The sequence below is a fragment of the Dufourea novaeangliae genome, unplaced genomic scaffold (assembly GCF_001272555.1).
Source record: "Dufourea novaeangliae isolate 0120121106 unplaced genomic scaffold, ASM127255v1 scaffold115, whole genome shotgun sequence".
In the NCBI taxonomy this organism is placed as follows: Eukaryota; Metazoa; Arthropoda; class Insecta; order Hymenoptera; family Halictidae; genus Dufourea; species Dufourea novaeangliae.
The window spans coordinates 1,684,708-1,703,658 of NW_015373998.1; the positions used below are offsets into that span (position 1 = coordinate 1,684,708).

Below are 18,951 nucleotides of genomic sequence, written 5' to 3' on the forward strand. Positions count from 1 at the left end.
ACCCCTAAGCCTACCTATCCTACTCCTCCACCTAATTATCCTCCACTAGCTCCAAAACCAAGTTATCCTGCCCCTCAGCCCAGTTACCCGGCGCCACAACCAAGCTACCCTGCTCCACAACCGACCTATCCTGCTCCACCCCCTCAGCCCAATTACCCTGCGCTTCAGCCAAGCTATCCTGCTCCCCAACCGAATTATCCTGCTCCACCTCCTCAGCAAAATATGATGTATCTACCACCTCAGTCCGCTTCGCAACAATACGGATGACACGTGCTAGATGTTTTAAAATTTACAAATGTAACTTAACTCGCGCGTGATCATTTAAGATGAACAGTTTCTCAACCGTATGGTACGCACCACTGTAATTTTATAGTATGATAAATTGTAATGTAAATATATTGCTTTTTTATGTAATGAATATATGAATGTTAGAATATTCCATTAGGCCTAACAAGTGAATGGTTTATAAGCACACATATGTAAGGAATATATACGAATATATGAGAATCTAAGAATACATAATATATAAGAATGTTCTTATGTTAATATTTTCGCAATGCAGTCTTTCACGTTCATTTTGTAACATTATAGTATGAACAAAACTTATTAGAAAATTATCCAATGATAAATTTTTTAATTTAATAGTGTTTAAAGAAATAAAAAATTATTCATGTTTATCCATGGAGAATTTAAAACTGTTACGTAAAAATGTCTCGAATGAAATGAACCTAAAACTGGAATTATTATTTTTCGATACAAAGATAAGAATACGTTTCAAATGTATTTTTACACATACATTATTAAAATTTGTTCATAGTTTAATTTTTTCTTTCGCATTTAACGCCCTTCTCCAGTCGTCCCTCTGAAGGAACAATGCTTAAATGTTAATGTTAGTTAGAAACGTAGACACGCAGAAAGCGAATTAACCGTATACATACGTTTATTAACAAAACCAGGTTTATTTTAAATACAGTTTGTACGATACCAACTAAGGCGACTACAATGAATATCACAGCATTTCTCAGGTAGACATACCGAATGTCAGTCTCAGTAGCTTAAAACACAACGTGTATTAATCGACTAATCTAATGCTACGCTTACATCTAATTGAGTAGTGAGTAAATGATGAGTACTCAACCCAGTTAATCGTTTTCGTTCCACGGCGTGTAGCTTGTATTAAACAAAACTGAATATGTTTCGAGGCAAAACATACGTTAAATCCGCGCTACACTGAATTAAAGAGCCATAATCCAACATGTTAGCGTGTTACATCTAACGGGATATGACTATGTACAATTTTTGTTACAGTTATTATTACAATTACGATCCTCTTATGCTATTATACAAAGGCACATTCAAAACCAGCGAGTCTTCCCAGATAAAAACTGAAGAAAACTCAATTAAATATCATTTATGACACTTACGCGCAGTGTAATATATTAATTACGATCGAAACACGAATATTCTGTTATTCCTAATTTTCATCTATATTGCAATCAATTAAATTAATATTCAAATAATTAGATTTGTTAAGTAGAGAATATAATTACGAATCGTCGTGGATCTCAGTTTTTAAATGGGACCATTCGGTATTGCTCGCGAAATAATTAAATCTCATTAGTCTGAAGCGGGGAATTGAAGAGATACTTACATCGTAGATCGCTCTTTAATCGAAACAAAAATAATAGTCAACCGATATCACAAATACCATCTTAAGGAAAAAATAGTCATAATTAACGTAAACGCCGAAGGTACAATAACATAATTTACAGAATGATACACGCGACACGTTGATTACGAATCACCGATTCGAGATTTTGTGAATTTTCTGAAACCTGGATAGAAAAGTTTACGACGAAATGAAGAATGTGATGCTCGATGTTGCTACGTTGGTAATTATTGATAATCAATTATGTTTGTGAATCGTAATTACGTGCGCGGAATTTATACACGAAAATATATACATTTTCCTCCTCGCGACAGTGACAAAATAAGATCTTTGACAAAAGATTCGATTCACGTGTTAAATTAATAATAAGGATAGTTCAATTTTTTAGTGACTGGCAAATATGATTATCCGATACTTCTTAATTTTTTCATTCGTCTCCGGCCTCCGTCAGCTTGTCCAGGCAATCATAGGATTTTGATTGAATGATATATCTGTAAGATAACAATTTCTTATTAGACCATTGTAGCCCAAAGTCAAATATTCAATAGAAAAATCAATTAGTATTGAGAACATGCAATTTTCAATTCATTTCATCCTTTTTGGAATACTCAATATTCAAAATTTTCATCTACTAGGTGTACCAATAAGTAATCAACTCTGTTTTTTTTCATTGTTAAACAACATATTTTAAATTAAAGATGATCTTCCTTTGAGTAAAAATGGTGTAACGTGCGGAAAAGTCACTATGAATATATGTGTAAATTACAACAGTATAGTTTCTTGACTTGTACAGAAATGAATACTCATTTCGACAAGACATAGTGGTTTCCTTATCGGTACACATAATACATGTATATAAACATATGTAAACAATCTTGCATTCCAAAAGTTTTCCATGAAATCGATAAACCTCAAGAATCTACCGCCTATCCATAGGCAAAGCACCGTTAACGTTATTATGCAGCACTAAACAGGACTCTCAGTCGACAAATGGTGCAGTGAAAAATCATAAAATAAAACAAAATACAACTCTATAGTTGAGTAGAAAACGTATCCTACAGTTAGTAAAGATCCCTATTAAAATTTTATTTTTCATAGTACTTTGTCAACTGACTTCACGTGTCGACCGAACGCCCACCGTTAAGACTGTACTAATTAAAGCAAAGCACCAGAACTAACCCACTGTTATAACCACCAAATACTATCGCCTATAACACAACTGTTTGTGCGTTGGATCCCGTCGTCCCACGTGGAGGACCATTTTCCCAGCCTTCGCGGCTTTGAACGACTGCAAAGCCTTCGCGTGCGTCAGTCCGTCCATGGACATCCCATTGATCGCCAGTATCTCATCACCAACTTTCAGTGTTCCATCCTCGGCTGCTTGGCCCCCGGCCATGATGTCCTTCACAAAAATACCCATAGACCCTTTGTTGCTATCCGATCCACCGACGATCGAGAATCCTAATTTTTTCGCTGCGCCTTTCTCCAACGTAATGGTCAACAGGTCCATCGAGAGGCTGGTCGCCCTTCTCGAACAGGAAACCGTATTCGTACCGCGTTTCCTGACCACCTGGAACTTCCTCATGCCAGTCATCTTCTGGTCAGATTCCCTTTTTAGCTCACTGTCACTTTCCATTCGCTCCATCGCGCTCGCCGACACGTTGTTCCCGTCCTTCGTTAACGCTCCGACGATCTTGCACTTGGACGGGTCCTCTCGTCTTGCTTCCGTGTCAACAGACACAGAAACCTCCGCCTCAGTCTTCTCCTCCTTCAACGTCCACACCTCGGAGTCGCTTCGTGTGCGGACCAAAATATCGCCCCAGGTGTCGCCAAGTTCCTCGCCAAACGTGAAAGTCGGCTCCCTGGCGATCTGCAGCTCCACAGTTCCTGTACAGCTCCTCAACGCGTTTCTAGCTTCCGCGATCGACATTCCGCGCAACCTTCGCCCACAGACTCGGACAATCTCGTCCCCGATCCGGAATTGCTTCGATTTCGCTGCTTCCCCGTTCGCGTCCATCTTGGAGATCACGTAGAAAGGTCTGACGGCCTCTCGCCTCTCCACAGAGATACCTAGGCTACCCGAGTTCTCCACGGAAAGCTTCATCGTCTTCAGTTCTCGACGGATCAGAGTCTTCGCTGGCGTCGCCATATGAGTCGCAGCTGGTTGCTCGATCTTCGTAACCAGTGCAGGCTTCTTCAATTTATTCCTAGCGTTCGCCACGTCTTCTGGTTCCATGTTCGATCGCGACCTCTTTGGGCTGTAGTATTGCAAGGGACTGTTGACGATCGTCGAAACGATTTTTGATGCTGGAGGACTGTCCTTGCACGGGGAGGCGGCGTTATCTAGTAGATTCAACGCGCTGGAATTAGTGTGCTTCCGAGACTTTAGGGGTATCTGAGATCTTGTCTCTTTCTGTAGGTTCTGTATCTTCACCGCCTGCGAAAGAGACAGTGATTCCGATTTGGCGAACGATCGCTTCTCGGGTAACCTGGAGAGTTCGTTACTTTCGCAGGTGGACGTTCCAGGTTCTACAAAATTATTATTCATTGAAGTCCCTGTGCTGGATGCTTTCGACAGACCAGTGTCACATTTTCGCAGGGTGCTGTCGTGTTTTGGGTACTGAGCAGGACAGCTCATGTGGAACTCGGCGAATCCTGCGAAGGTGTCTTCGTCGCAACTGTCCGTTTCATCTCCATCGGACATCAATGCTGTTGTGTCTGTCCTTACGGATTCGTTCAGCAAGCTTTTCCCGAGAACAATAGTCTCGTCGAGACAGGACGGTCCAACTTCGGTACCTTCGGTCCCTGTCGCCACGTCCCTGTTATTGGGTGTGCAAGCTGGTAAGGACAAATCGATCCCGTGGTAATCGTCGGATGTTATGGAGAAGCTACGGGGCTTTAACATCGGTGGCACGGACTTCCCGCTGTCTGGAGAGTCCGCTCCGGCTCGCGTGCTGTCGGAATCGTAGCCGCTTTCGTCGCAACCTAGTCGCAAGTTGCTCATCAAGTCCTCCAGACCTGTCGTTGTGTAGGGTCTCGGTGCGTCTGTTCTGTAAATGGGTACAAATAGTTTTATGTAATTGACGTACAATGTTGATTTACAGATAATAAACTTATAGAAATATTTGGAATAAAATAGGAAATAAATAGGTGAAATTATGAAAATAATAGGAAACAAATTGTGGAAATAAATAGGCAGTAATTGTAATGTGAAAGTATTAGGTGTAGCGAAAAGATATCCTCCCAATCTTCTGTTTAGTCAAGATGGTGGAGGACGATGGGAATAAATAACGAATATTATTAAAATAGGATAAGCATTTGAATTACTTCGAAACCATATGGAAATTTTCAATTTATTTAAAATTTGAAAAACTGCCTACGTGTGGAAATAAATTTTTACGAACTCTGACATTGTCAAGTGGAATATGAAATGGACTGCAATAAAATTATGTCCTCGTAAATATTACTATGAGTAGAATATTAACTCGAATATATCCAGTTATAAGAACACCTAAAATGCCTGTATTTTATTGTTTTCCAGATTGCGCAGTTGAGTAATAGGTAGCACCCGTTACTAAAAATCGTTTAAAAATTCCAGAAAGGCACAATAAAAATTCAGACAATTCCTCGTAAAATATCGTATAAGATATTAAATGGAATAATGCTATGAAGAAAAGAAGTATTTTTGGCATGTAAGCGTTCATAAATTATGAAAGAACAATTAATATGAATTCCTACCTGTCGCATTCGCTACCACTTGCTCGGGCGTTAAACAAGTTCTTCTTGATGTTATTCAGTTGGGAGCTTAAGAAATCTTTCGTCTGTGTCGAGACGTTGTTTTTGTTCACATCCGATGTCGATTGGCTGGTTCGACGTTTCGGACTGGTGCTCCGTCTGACTTTGTCCAAGGTATCCTTCGCGAACGCTGATCCTTTCTCCGTTTTCAGTATGTCCTGGTTCGTCAGAATATAATCCAAAACGCGTTGTTGCTCCTGGAGATCATGTATGCTGCGGCTGAGCTGTTTCTTCTTCTCCTGAAGATTAACGCCACGTGGATCCAATCGACTGTCGTCCGAGCTGACCCGGAAGGGCGCGTTCTTTATCGCGCCATCGCTCAACGCCTTCTCCATCGGATAGTGACTGATGCAGGTGACATCCTCTTCTTGAATCGTCACGTTTCTAGCAGACACGTCACCGGCTAGAAAGTTGTTATTCCGTTCGCTGCTCCTGAATAAGTTTCGCAGGGATTCGACTCTAGAGATTCTCTTTGGCTTTGGTAGTTCCGGCGATCCATTGGTACCCTGCGGAGACAAAACACTTGGTGAAGACGAGAACATAGAAATAGTCGACGCATTTCGATTTACGTGCTTCGAATGATTTGAGGCTGTTTCTTACAAAACTGCGTTTCAGACTACTTTACGATACTTCAGACTGGTAATTTCATTCTTGATATTAAATATTTTCTGCTTTATTGTTAGGTGTATTATTGATTTTCTGGTTTATGTATCAATTAGTAGGTCATACCAAAATTAATTGTTATGAAACATAATTTATTTAGGTGGTTATATAATACGTTCTTGGGTATCTTCTACATTCTTCCATTTATAGTTCACTATTCCATTATAATTATTTCGTATTTTTTCCAGAAGAATTGAAAGAATTTTACAATGATCTAACGATACGAAGACTTTAATTATACTGAATATTTAAAAAAAAGAAATTGAAAATCTCTAAGGCTTAAAATTGATCGAAGTAATTATGCTTATAGTCTTTATCAGACTCCTAAGAGTAATGATAAAATTTTGTTTAATTTCTAATTCACTTCTTTAGTGTATGTACGATATAACGCCATGGAATGCGGTTCTTCACTTCAGAGATTAAATAAAATTTCTAAAAAAATTCTTAATGGATAAAAGGCTCGTTTAACTTTATAGTTATGATAGTGAAGACACAATGGCCTAATTACTTAGTCAGGTGTTACGAAATTAATAAGTCAAATGTATGTGCTCGAAAGTGGAATATTTACGTTTTCTTTCTTGTCCGTTGCATTGCCACAACTTTTCCGATTCGGGCTCCACCGTCTTCTTCGGCCCGAAACCGAAAGCAACTCCGAACTATCCGATCTCTTCAGCTGATCCCATCTTCGGCCTACTTTTCTTCCCCATGTTGAAATTCCTGCGATGCAAAACGAATCTGTCGATTAATTTTTGTTCCTTAATGAGGTACATTTACTATTATGAACTCACAAGAAATTCTTGACTCGAATAATTAAATAATATGCACTTCAGAATAATCAGTTTTATACTTTTTGAGATATTAATGAATCCGATTTTCATTTTACTTTTCACACACTTAATACATTATGTATCTACTTCAATTTCATATCAAACTCACTGCAGTAACGAAGACAAACACGATCAGCAATTCATCGAGTGTGCCTTAAATGCGTAATGCTTCGTGATGCTCATGAACGAATAAAAACCGCGCATACTAATCAGGAAGTAAACGATGTTAAGTGCAAAAAGTGGAAAATGCCAATGTCTATTTAAAAAGGTGAAAGCTGAGTTTAATATATTAAAGGTGAATGACGAAAACGCGTTCAAACGGGAAGATCAGAAACTACTAATAGTCCCGCTACGATAGTCTACTATCAATTATAGCTATCAGATATTGTTTTTATCACCAAAACTCGAGTATAGATTAAGTAGATATTATTTTTAGATGATCAGGTTTTATTCGTATCACCGAAACTCGAGTGTAGATTTTCCACAGAAATTCTTCTTCTAACTATGAACTATTATAATACGTTTATTCGTTTCTAAAATATTATTTTATATAACGAATAAGACTGAAAGATTTATTTCTCATTATATTCTAATTTATTACTTTTTAATCGAGTTTTAATAAAAAAAATAATACTACGTAACTTATTAATAAAACCTCATTCTTTATTATATACAAGAAATTAAATGAAAAATAATACTAACTCATTGGAATAACGTTCATTCTTAATTCAACGTGTTATCTGATTTTTCTATGCACAACTTTATTTTTTTTATTTTTCTAAAAATTACCTTTACGATTCGAGACACAAGCTTGCGAGGAGGGTGGTTTCAGTAAGTCGCCGGTATTTTCTTTGGCGGAAGTTCGTTCCGACCCGTCGTTCTCGTTTTGAGCTTTCTTCTTGGTACGCTCGGAATTTTCATGGAAAGCTGCCAGAGGCCCAGCTCCTCCATCCTGTGATAACGGGGTAGCCGAAACTAGCTGCGGACTGGTATCAGAACACTGACGTTTGAACAGACGCATCGCGATAGCCTGGAAAAAAAATGGTAACACTGCGATTAGGAAACTGAACCCCTTGATAAAAGTGAACGAGAATGAGTATGTACGACAGTTCTGAACAGTCTTCCTTTCATTAACTTATCTCCTATGACAGTTCAGCTTATACTCCTGACCAAGTATCAATTTATTTTCATTTTAATATGACAACTTTTACAAAACTAAATGATACTGAATTCATTACTAGAATTGATTAAACCAAAACCAGTACACTATATCTATGAAAAATGTATCTATTATGCTCTAAAATCGAGAAAAGAATTAATTTGTTTTAATGTTATATTAATATTATAATCAAACTAATATTCGAAATATCGAATCATTACTTTTTAAAAACATCTACAATACCGAAATTCTCTTTTAAGTTTGACAGACCAAAAGCGAATTTCCCTGCTACACTCAGAAAAATCGTCATCCTATAATACGTATTGCAATAACTAATCCATTATTTATCTCAACAATTTGTAACACCTCTATTTAAGTTCACAACATTTTCTACAACTTCTGTGAATAAGAAGAACAGCTATTGCAGACTTCTCTATTAGAGAATAATTATGAATATTGTTGACCCTCGTCCGTCCCTTCTGTCAATTTAATAAATTTTTCTCCAAAGAAATGACGTTACTCTGTCATGTGTTGGTAAATTTAACTGAGGCTCCGTTTCTTTTATTGTAAAGAATTTGAAATTTTAAGTATTTATCTCTTCATTATATTAATTTTGTACCACTGCGTCGATTTGACACCGAGGGAAAAATTAAGTTGGGAAAATGAGAGGCAGACGAGGGTTAAGATAGCATAGATGTGTATATAATTCGCTTACAAATAAGCAAAAAAGAGCACATATCTCAGCAAATGATAAATTATAAGAAAAATTCACAATCTCCCGATAAATTTCCCCATTCCCCATCAGAACTTTGGTGAAACGTTCGAACGAACTGGTTCAGAGTCCTCTCACCGAATGATAAAAAGCGACGAGAGGGAACGAGTGTCGAAGAAGTCGATGCTCGCAAACGATCAAACCGCAAAAAGGACGACACGAATCTCCGATGATCAGGGAGAGACTCGTAGTTCAGTAAAAGCCTAGATCATCAAACGATCACTTTCCCAGCATTCCACAAACGTCTGGCAATGCTTCCTGCAGCTGTCCAAGCGAAAGAGGAGTATCTCTCCTACTCACGCCTGCATTATCGCTACATCACGCTTACACGCCTTTGCGGTCGATCATGCGTGTACTGATAGCCAGAGATGGGGATTCATTCGAAAGATAAAAGGAAAGTACTTTGTCATTACTATTGAAAGTACTTTGCCATTACTATTGACTAATTGATTAAACGTGTAAATTTCCATGTTTAGTGAAATAATACTTCTTTGTAAATGAGTAGACACTTGGAAAACAATTATTTAATCTCATTAACTGTTTTAAAGTCAGGATGACGATCTTAACTATTGCTGCTTTTCACTATGTATTATTCGAATAAAATGGTACCTAATACGAGGCCTTTAGGATTGTAGCGATACGTCCTTGCACCACTTCCTCCTAGGTATCATACCACGGGTGACTAAAGGATAAAACGGTATCCTTTGTGATCTAGCACCGTGACACATCACTCTTTTTCGTTCATTCATTCTTCTACGCCTTTTTGGAAAACGAGGTTTTGCTTGAGAGCTACACTCCTTGATCATAGGTATTAGGACACATCGAATATGCCAGTGGTGGGCAAGTTTTTCCGATAATAAAAGCCATATATAATACTTTTCATACATTTTGTAATGTTCAAGAACCACAGAAATAATGTATTCTAATATTGGTTCATACTACTATATTACGATAGATTATTAATATAAAAGTTTAAGAAAAATGGCAATGAAACCCAGTATTGTCTCGGGAGACGCAGTTTGTCCACTGTTGGAATATGCAATAAATGTTTCCAGACAATTAGTTAAAATAAAATAATTAATTCTCTGTCTGAAGACACCTGGACTTTAGAATAAGAAAATAGTAAGGTAGAAAGTTCGTATATATTCACGGTGATAATTACAATAAATCCTATTCGAAGGGTCCTCGGCACTAACAAAGAAAGGTCTCCAGGTGTAACGCTGAATTCTTAATGAGGGTTAGACAGTGATAGAGCTTGAAATTCCGAAGCCAATGATATTTGTTTCAGCCGCATATGGCCATTAGTTTATGGAATATTTAATGTTCAGTGCCGAGGAGCCATCGAGAATTTACTGTATAATAGCTTCGATAGAATTTGCATTTGTAAATACATCGATTTCTCTCAATTCGGTGAATTTTTTAATTACTGCAAATAATTATACGGTGAATATTAATATACTACCATCTTCATTTGCATCACCAACGTGAAGAACATCTGATATAATGTATGTAGTAAGTACTTAACTGTTCGTGAAAGGATTCGAGACATTCAGTATAAAACCGTATCAACAAAGCGTTATATTCTAATAAGCGAATGAATATTGTATCTTTACTTTCATCGAGATAACTCGCGGTTTTATAGACAGTAATAGCAACCAACGACCCTTAGCGCAAACTTGCGTGGCAGTGTCGACGAAAAATCGATCGCGTGTAAATCATAATTAGACTGCTGATTTTATGCATTTCTGGCATGCGCGAACATGCAAAATAGTACGATAGAAAAACTTTAATGAACATTCATGAAGTTTGTATTTCATATTTTACTCGATGAAATCCTGAATAGAAAACTGGAATTTGCATTGACGCCATAAGTATCAGTAATTATACGTTCGAATTTAACGCAATGTATGTTCTTCTTTATCTTTTTTTTTTTTTTTCAGATTTCAATCAGAGTAACAGATAACACAAAAAATATAAAAATTATACCACTCGATTTGGTAACATGATCTATCAGGTAACATGACCCCAAGCAATTTAAAACTTGTTAAATTTTTCTAATAACTAATATTGTTCAAAATTATACTGTTCTATTACTGTTTCTAATTATGCTGACTTATGATGTTAAGGATGTTCATGGTGAATTTTAAAAGCAGTATCTACAAGTACTAGATAGAATAACTGTATGTGTTCTAGATAACCCTCACTCCTGAGACTTCGTTTTCTAGACAGTAGCTACCTTTACAGTTCCAGATGTTCTGGATAGTAGGTGACCTGTGTTCTAGGCGCTCTAGATACGAACCTGTAAATGCTATGTATGTTTGACTTGCTAGATCCTTCAAGAGCTAGAGCAACCCTTCGCATCTAAATTGGTCTTTTTAAAGACTTTTAAAATCTCTTACAGAATCTAAAAGTAGCTGCTTATAGTACTGCATGACTTTATAATTTAAACACTCTAGTACTGATCATGATACACTTTTAAATTAATAGTAGACAATCAACTATTAATCAAATTTAATTATACACAATATTGCGTCGTTATTATCGTTGTTAGGGGGTAAACAGATGATAAAATATGAAGAATCCAGAGAAAAAACAATCACAGTCCATTCTGAATCGAAATTGAGATTTTACCACCATGTATCGGAGCCTAGAAAATGTTACCGAACTCTAGTATAATAAATAGAAGAAAAAAACGTGCACAGGTTAGAAAAATTAAGGACCAAAGAATCTTGGGTACAGAAAAGAACGATCAATGTCAAATTTTTCCAGTGGAAGAATGATCAGAGTCCAACTTGTTAAATCAAAGTCTGTGTTATAAAAACAAACTTTACTTCCCTAAAATTTATAAATTTTAAAATTCGGATTGTGCATACCGAGGGGGAATTCATAAAGTTTGTTTTTCAAATACTGAAACTTTTACTTTTTATGATTATGATCGATTTACCCTTGGACTCATTGAATGTATGAAACATAACTAAATCCACGAAGGTGTTCGGAGTTTCTGTTCGCGGTCACTTGTAACAAGAACCACCCGTTACATGAACAACACCGGCCGACCGTTGTGGGACTGGAGAAGAGAGAAACAGGGTGTGGAGACACGGGGAAAAAAAGGTGGCTGCTAGTGTGCCCACGTGTGTCTCGATCCGGCCGTATAAGTGCATATCACATACACCGCATGCCGTGGCGAAGTGCCCTGCATTTTTCCGGGGCAGAAGTGTGTGCATCGGGAGCTCGCGTGAAAACGGTCCCGCGCGCGCAGGAGATCGCGCGTGAACGCTCAACGGTGGGCACATCCGGTCGATGGTGGTTGCGATAGATCGTTGGAAAAGTCGTCCGTCCCGAAACTAACTCATGAAACACGATTCGAACCAAATCAGAATAGATCAAGAAGTTTGTGGACTGCGATGAATCCTGTTAAAAGCATAAAGGGATCAACAACGTTTTTCGAACAGGATTGGTAATTTTGGTCTGTTTGATATCATCACGGTTTTAGACATTGTAATTTACTAAGTAGTGGAAGAAATACAGTTAGATTCCGTCTTAAATTGGTATTGATAGAGGGATCGAATGTTAGTCTTTGAGTTAACCATCGTTCTAGAAATGGTAATTTACTAGGCAGTGAAAGAAAAAATATAATTTTATCTTAGATTCCTTCTTAAATTGTGACTGGTGGGGTGTATCTACTGTTGGTCGTTTTCATTTGACCACTGTTTTAGACATTGTAATTTTCTAGGTAATGGAAGAAATATAATTTTACGTTAGATTCCCTGTTAAATTGGTACTGATATGGAGATCGAATTTTTAGGTAGTAATTTATTAGATACAGTGGAAGAAATATAATTTTACGTTGGATTCCCTCTTACTGTAACTGATGTGGGAATTTAATAGTTATCTTTTTAATATCACCACCGTTTTATAACTTGTAATTAACTAGGTAGTAGAAGAAATATAATTTTGCGTTACATTCCTTCTTAAATTAGTACTGGTATGGGAATCGAATGTTGGTACTTTGATATGACCATCCTTTAGAAGTGGTAATTTTTCAGTGGAAGAAAAAATATAATTTTACGTTACATTCCCTTTCTGTAATTATAAGGCTTAAGGTCAGTATGTAATGCGTCTATCGCGAGTAGAGAGCACGAATCGGAAATAGTTTTATTGGCTTTACAGGGCTTGTACCCTGTTTTGTAGCGTATAATTATCCTACTATTGTACATACTGACAAGATTGCAGCAAGACGGATCTACTATTAGCTGGGCACGTGGTACAGAGGGGATGCGGATGTAATTATTGTATAAGGATGAAATACTGTGAGACGCAAATATGAATACGTAAAAGGGTCTTAAATCAACTTAAATTGAAATATATAAAATATTCGATTAATATAAATTCGGGCTGTCTGTACAGCCATTGCTTCGATACCAATTAGTAAACGCCAAAGAAGATTTATTACCATTTTTGAGGTGCCTAAAATATCATCATTAGTATTGCTGGGGTTTAATGAACCAATATGCCAATGCTAAGTGCTCTAATGTTAATTTTATGGTAATTGAACGACAAATAATTTATGACAGAAATATATCTCAAAATGATGTACGTAAACAGTTAATATTATCATTTTTAAATACGCCTTTGTATAAAGCATTCGTTTTACTTTATGTTCAACTTGAAATTTCTAGTTAAAAAGACAAGACACTCCGCGTTTCACTTGTCAACCAACAAGAATCACGATTTCTAAAGACCGGAATGCTGTTATTTTCTTATATTGTAGAAAATTCTTGTATCCTTTCGCCCCCAATCGTTATCGTCTTTTTAGTGATCGATCTACCGTCGATCTACGACCCAATTTCTTGCTATTACACGAGGCGGACACATTTCTATCGATCGTTACGCTTAGCTGGGCATATTCATGAATCGAGACTTATAATTCGTGTCGTGTAGCATTTTATAACTTTCTATATCATTTGGTGGCATTGAAAATTGGTATTCGTTCGCTTTCTCTGCAACCTTGGGTGGTGGGGGTCGAGGGTTCGCACGAGGTTCATAAACCTTTTAATCGATTAACTGACAGTATCAACGTTAATAAAATTTCTCTCGACTTTCGCTTGCCGACATTAAAGTCACCTTGCTTGTCGGGCACGTTATTATCTTAATTTGTGTTTCAGACTGCAATGGCAATCACAAATTTCTCCGAAAGAATTGCATGCCTTTTTACATAACCCTGAAGTGAATTAAAACATGCGATAGTGTAATTTCAATAAAATTTCAGAACTGATAATAAAGTATAGTACAAAAAGTTTATATTAGGATATCAGTCATGTAAATTAGAGTAAATTTGGTGATAGTGTAACACACGCATATTAATTCCTATGAGACTTTGGAATCTGTTAAAATTAGAAATATATGAGAAAAAGACATTAAGTAATAAGATTATTGATTGTATTTAATATTTCCCTTTCCATTCTGTAGAAGAAATCTGGAGTTCAGTATTCTAAATCGTTATGAAAAATCCTTTTTATCTTTAATAATTAAATATTCTGGTTAGTCTAAATTTCTGTTCCTCAGAGTTTATTACATATTTTTCAGAATTTCAATTGTCTTTTGAAACAAGTAACAGTTTATATTTAACCGTATATTTAAAGAATTGGATAGTTTGTAGTTTCATGCTCTTTACATCTTCGATTGAAGACTAACGATAAATTATGGAAATAAAAAATATATTCTTAATTTCAAAACATTTTCATCGAGTAAAATACACGAAACGAATTTAACACTAGAAAATATAACAATTGTTAGATTGAGGTAAAACGACAAGTACAGAGATTACACAAACAAAAAAATTCTTCTCTCAGCAGTTGTTAGTGCATTTAGCGGAAAAAAAACTTTAGAATCGATTAGAATTAGAGGAGGTGGTCCAAACACAAGTTAAAGCTAGAGTCTAAATACGGGCTTGTTGGAAGTGTAGAGTCATCTTAGTTTCTTCACCTTAGCGGGGATAGTGTGAAACTATGAATAAAGAACAAAAGATGCTTATTTTAACTCCACATCATAAAGCAAACATGTTTTAGATAAATTGAAGTATTACATCTTAAAAATCATCAACACATTTGGCAATACATAAATCCTCAACTAAAACTATCAGCTCATATTTCGACCACCTCCTCTGCTAAAATCAAAATCTATATACATCACCAGCACACCAGGTATTTCTTCACCGAAAGGAATTATTTCAGTTTAAAATAAAAATCACACAACATCAGAACCTTGTCCAAAACCCAAAAAACGTACGAACCAGAAACACCTTCATCTCGACCGATCGATCCACGATCCAAATCGCCGCAGGTTATCACTAAAAATCACTTTCAGCGACTACTGTCCCAGAGATCATCACCCATCCCGAAATAAAAACTCCCACTTTATTCCGAGCGGCGTCTTCCGCAAAGAATCGCGGCCATAACGAACGACACACGCGATCCTCCTCTATAGAAACGGAATAGTTTATCTGCGTGATTCCGTGGAAACGCGGTGCGCAGCAACGTGTAACGCGACTGGAGCGAGCTAACGATTAAACAGCATCAAATTACAAAGAGTGGAAGGGCAGCACCCACGTCTCCTTTGAGAAAACGCAGCGAGCCAGAACGAAGCCAGACGGTGCACCGCCTAACGGGCTTCCTCCTTGACTTTTCATTCATATACGCGTAGACCGACGCACCGAAAACTTTTCTCTCCCACCCCTCATCGCCAAAAGGGTGGGGGGTGTTCAACGCCTCTGTCATTTCCTCCAGAAATAGACGCATCAGGATACGTCGTCTCGGACACCGGAAACGCTCGCTTCCCGTTGCTACCAGCTTCCTGTCGCGCTTTCATCTGTTCCTCTCCATCGTTTCCCAGTTTTTTTCCCCTCCCCCCGTGCTTCTTTCTTTATGTTCCCTTCCCACGGAAAGATTCGGTTCAAACGACTAGCCTGGATCACCTCGAGTTGCCATCATCGACCACCAACAACTGACGGCTCACCTATTTCAAGGTAACGGTGTAAGATCATAGGTGACGCGAGATGCATTACAGTTATATACCTGGACGCACATACTGGACTTTATTCTAGCGGACGTTTTAAATGAACTTTCGAACCGCACATGCGCTACAACGGGGATGAAAAATTGTCTGGGATACATACGATACGTTTGCGCTGAACGAGGTGTATACAGGGTGTAACAAAAATGTTGTTCGACCCGGAAATTGGGCACTCGGGACGTGAATTGGAACAACTTTTTCCTTAGCAATAATGTAATCTGAGGCTTCGTTACCGAGATATTAACGAAAAATCCCGACCAATCAGAGCGCGAGTTTGCGCTGCGATTTGTAGCCAACGCTACCGCGAGAACTCGGCTGGCAAACTCGCGCTCTGATTGGTTGGGGTTTTTCGTTAATATCTCGGTAACGAAGCCTCAGATTACATTATTGCTAAGGAAAAAGTTGTTCCAATTCATCCCCCGAGTGCCCCGTTTCCGGGTCGGACGACATTTTTGTTACACCCTGTATACAGTGAAATATGAACCGGAACGCCTGATTGGTGGATACGTGCGCGTCGCGCGAACTGACGAAAACGAGATGGTGTTGGTTGATGGATGTTACGTCGTCCCCTCGTGAGGCATGTAATTACAATGTTAATTAACGAGACATGACATTTCATTCGGAGTAATTGACGTTTGCTATTGTAAATGGATTTTAACCTTTTCAACGCTATGGATCCCATATCTTGATTCCAGAGTCAGAATTTGTTAAGTTGAACTTTTCAAATTTTCAAGAGGAGCAAATCAAAGGTGCACAAATTTTGTAACTTTCGAACTGTTTGATAAGAATTTAGCGAGTAACAATCGCTATCTTTGAACTATTGTGTGAACTTAAGACGAATCTTAATATGTAGAAATGTTGAACATTGCATTGAAACTGTAGAAAAACAATTCGAAGGATATAAATATTAAACACAAAACCTTTATAGTACAGAGATCAACATCACATTTGCTATTGTGATATATGTAACATGTAAACAATAATTCAAGATCCAATGATCGGTAAATGGGATGTCAGCAACAATATTTTTCCTATGCAAGGCTTTCTCGAACCTGTCAAGGTCAACCTTGCGACCTCTGGACCTACAAATGGAGGTGCAAAAGGTTAAGTGCAGCGTTCATAGCGCTGTGCATATGCGTATATATGTATAAACGCTCGTATGAAAAGCTCGGCTATTACATAAAACCAGCGAGAGTAATCTAACCGTAAAATGTGGGGAATCGAGGCCCCAGATCTTCGATACACGAAACGAAAAAAATCACCTAGAAAACCACAATCGCCATTTATTAGTGAAACGTACGTCCGATTCCGAGATGTTCCGTTAATCGTCAGGCATCCTTTACCATTGTACCCTCGTTTAGTTCGTGACCACGATTTGCATATATTAAGGTGTTGTCGGCCTGCATTGTTTAACCAGAAACTTCTCGAGTATTTTCTCGAGACACCGTCAAAAATGATCAGTTAATGGAATGCAATGAAACAATTCGATGAAAATTTTAAATTATATTTTATTATGCTAGATTGCATTATATATTATGTATATTACTATATTATACAATTTAATTTAGTATACATTCAACGCTGTTAGCTCTAAGGTTGATGCTTAAAGTACACGTTCAAAACCTAAAATTCATATTTATGAATCAGTAATGATCAGAATCGTAATGATTAGATGTACCAATAAGTTATCCACTGTATCTAGCCAAATTCGCTACTTTTCTTTCAGGAAGTCAAAAGTCGTATTTCGAAGCTCTTTTCCACTTTTAAGAACGAAGAGGCTGGAAAGGTGTTTCGAATTCAAACTATCACCAGTTTATTGAAACGAAATAGTGGACTACCTATTGGTGCACTTAATAATATCGAGCCCTGTACGTACGTAAACAATTGATCTCTGTAAAAATATCAATTTCCACTTCATTCTGTTGTCCTAAAAAAATACACTGCGTGGCATAACTATAAAACCACCCTAAAATTTTCAATTCTTATGTATTGTGGTTGAAATAAAACCGAATCGTGTTGAGAAATAATATTTTTCTAGAAAAGAACAGATTATATTATCTAGAAAAAAGTAGTTCCTTTTTATTTCAACCATGATACATAAGGATTGAAAATTTTAGGGTGGCTTTATCGTTATACCACGCAGTGTAAATGCTTCAGAATACAAGAAGTACTTCCCGAGACGTTGTTAAAACCCCATCGCCAAAGCAGCAATATAAAATTTTCCTTTCAAATACCACTCTCCTCGCTCCGATCCCTTCGGTATGACTCACTAACGTGTTCACAATACTGAAACTGGCGACACTTGTCAAGGTCCGCCTCCTCAGAGTTGCATAAAGCGCTCGAGTGATATCTCTTTAGGGTGGCACATCCAATAACTCCAGCGGTCCCCACCAGAACCATCAAGCTTCCTTCCATATTAGCCAGAAACGTGGATAGCCATCCACGTGCACGTAAAACGTACAGAAAATGACTCCCCACTCCGTAATTTTTTATTTTTTTTTATTTCGATATCACGGAACCGGTTTCCCGTTTTATTGCTCGATATACCACCGTCGAATGTTAACAAACAGTTACCTGAATCGTACGTAACACGACGGGAACTTTGAGGCTCGTCACAGCCAGGGTCTGACTGATCCGTGGTGCTCGAACCAATGGGAATCGGTGCCACGGTATTTCGGTCGACGTTCTCTCGTTCGTCGTTTTAATTTTTATCCCGTTCGTGCTTTTTTTACTCTGTTTTTCACCTCGAAACCACCGCCGCCGGTCCGTAGAAAGTAAAACTATAGGTGTTCTCGAGACGTCCTCGAACTGGCTGGTCTCAGTCGTCTGACACAGATTTCGCGGTTCCGAGCGTTCCTCCGTCCTCGGCGGGTCTCGTTTTCGAGAGGATTTCCATGGCCCTCGGCGAATTCGACAGCCAGAGACAAGGTAGAAAGTGGATTTGTTTGAACTCGAGGCGACAGCTTCGAGCGGATTATGTGCCTCTGCTTGGTGT

The 18,951-nt window shown here is 37.8% G+C and overlaps 1 protein-coding gene across 1 annotated transcript in view; it reads right to left on the bottom strand.

Moving 5' to 3' along the window:
* Positions 1 to 1,850: 1,850 nt before the first annotated feature.
* The window catches only part of LOC107188091, a 34,581-nt gene continuing 17,480 nt past the window's right edge, over positions 1,851 to 18,951 (bottom strand). The window contains exons 2-6 of the mRNA XM_015576337.1: positions 7,744 to 7,984; positions 6,696 to 6,844; positions 5,408 to 5,970; positions 2,849 to 4,719; positions 1,851 to 2,160 (exon numbers count right to left, since the gene is read on the bottom strand). Of these exons, the coding sequence (XP_015431823.1) occupies positions 2,871 to 4,719; positions 5,408 to 5,970; positions 6,696 to 6,844; positions 7,744 to 7,975 (2,793 nt within the window). The 5' untranslated portion in view covers positions 7,976 to 7,984 and the 3' untranslated portion in view covers positions 1,851 to 2,160; positions 2,849 to 2,870. The remainder of the gene's footprint in view (positions 2,161 to 2,848; positions 4,720 to 5,407; positions 5,971 to 6,695; positions 6,845 to 7,743; positions 7,985 to 18,951) is intronic.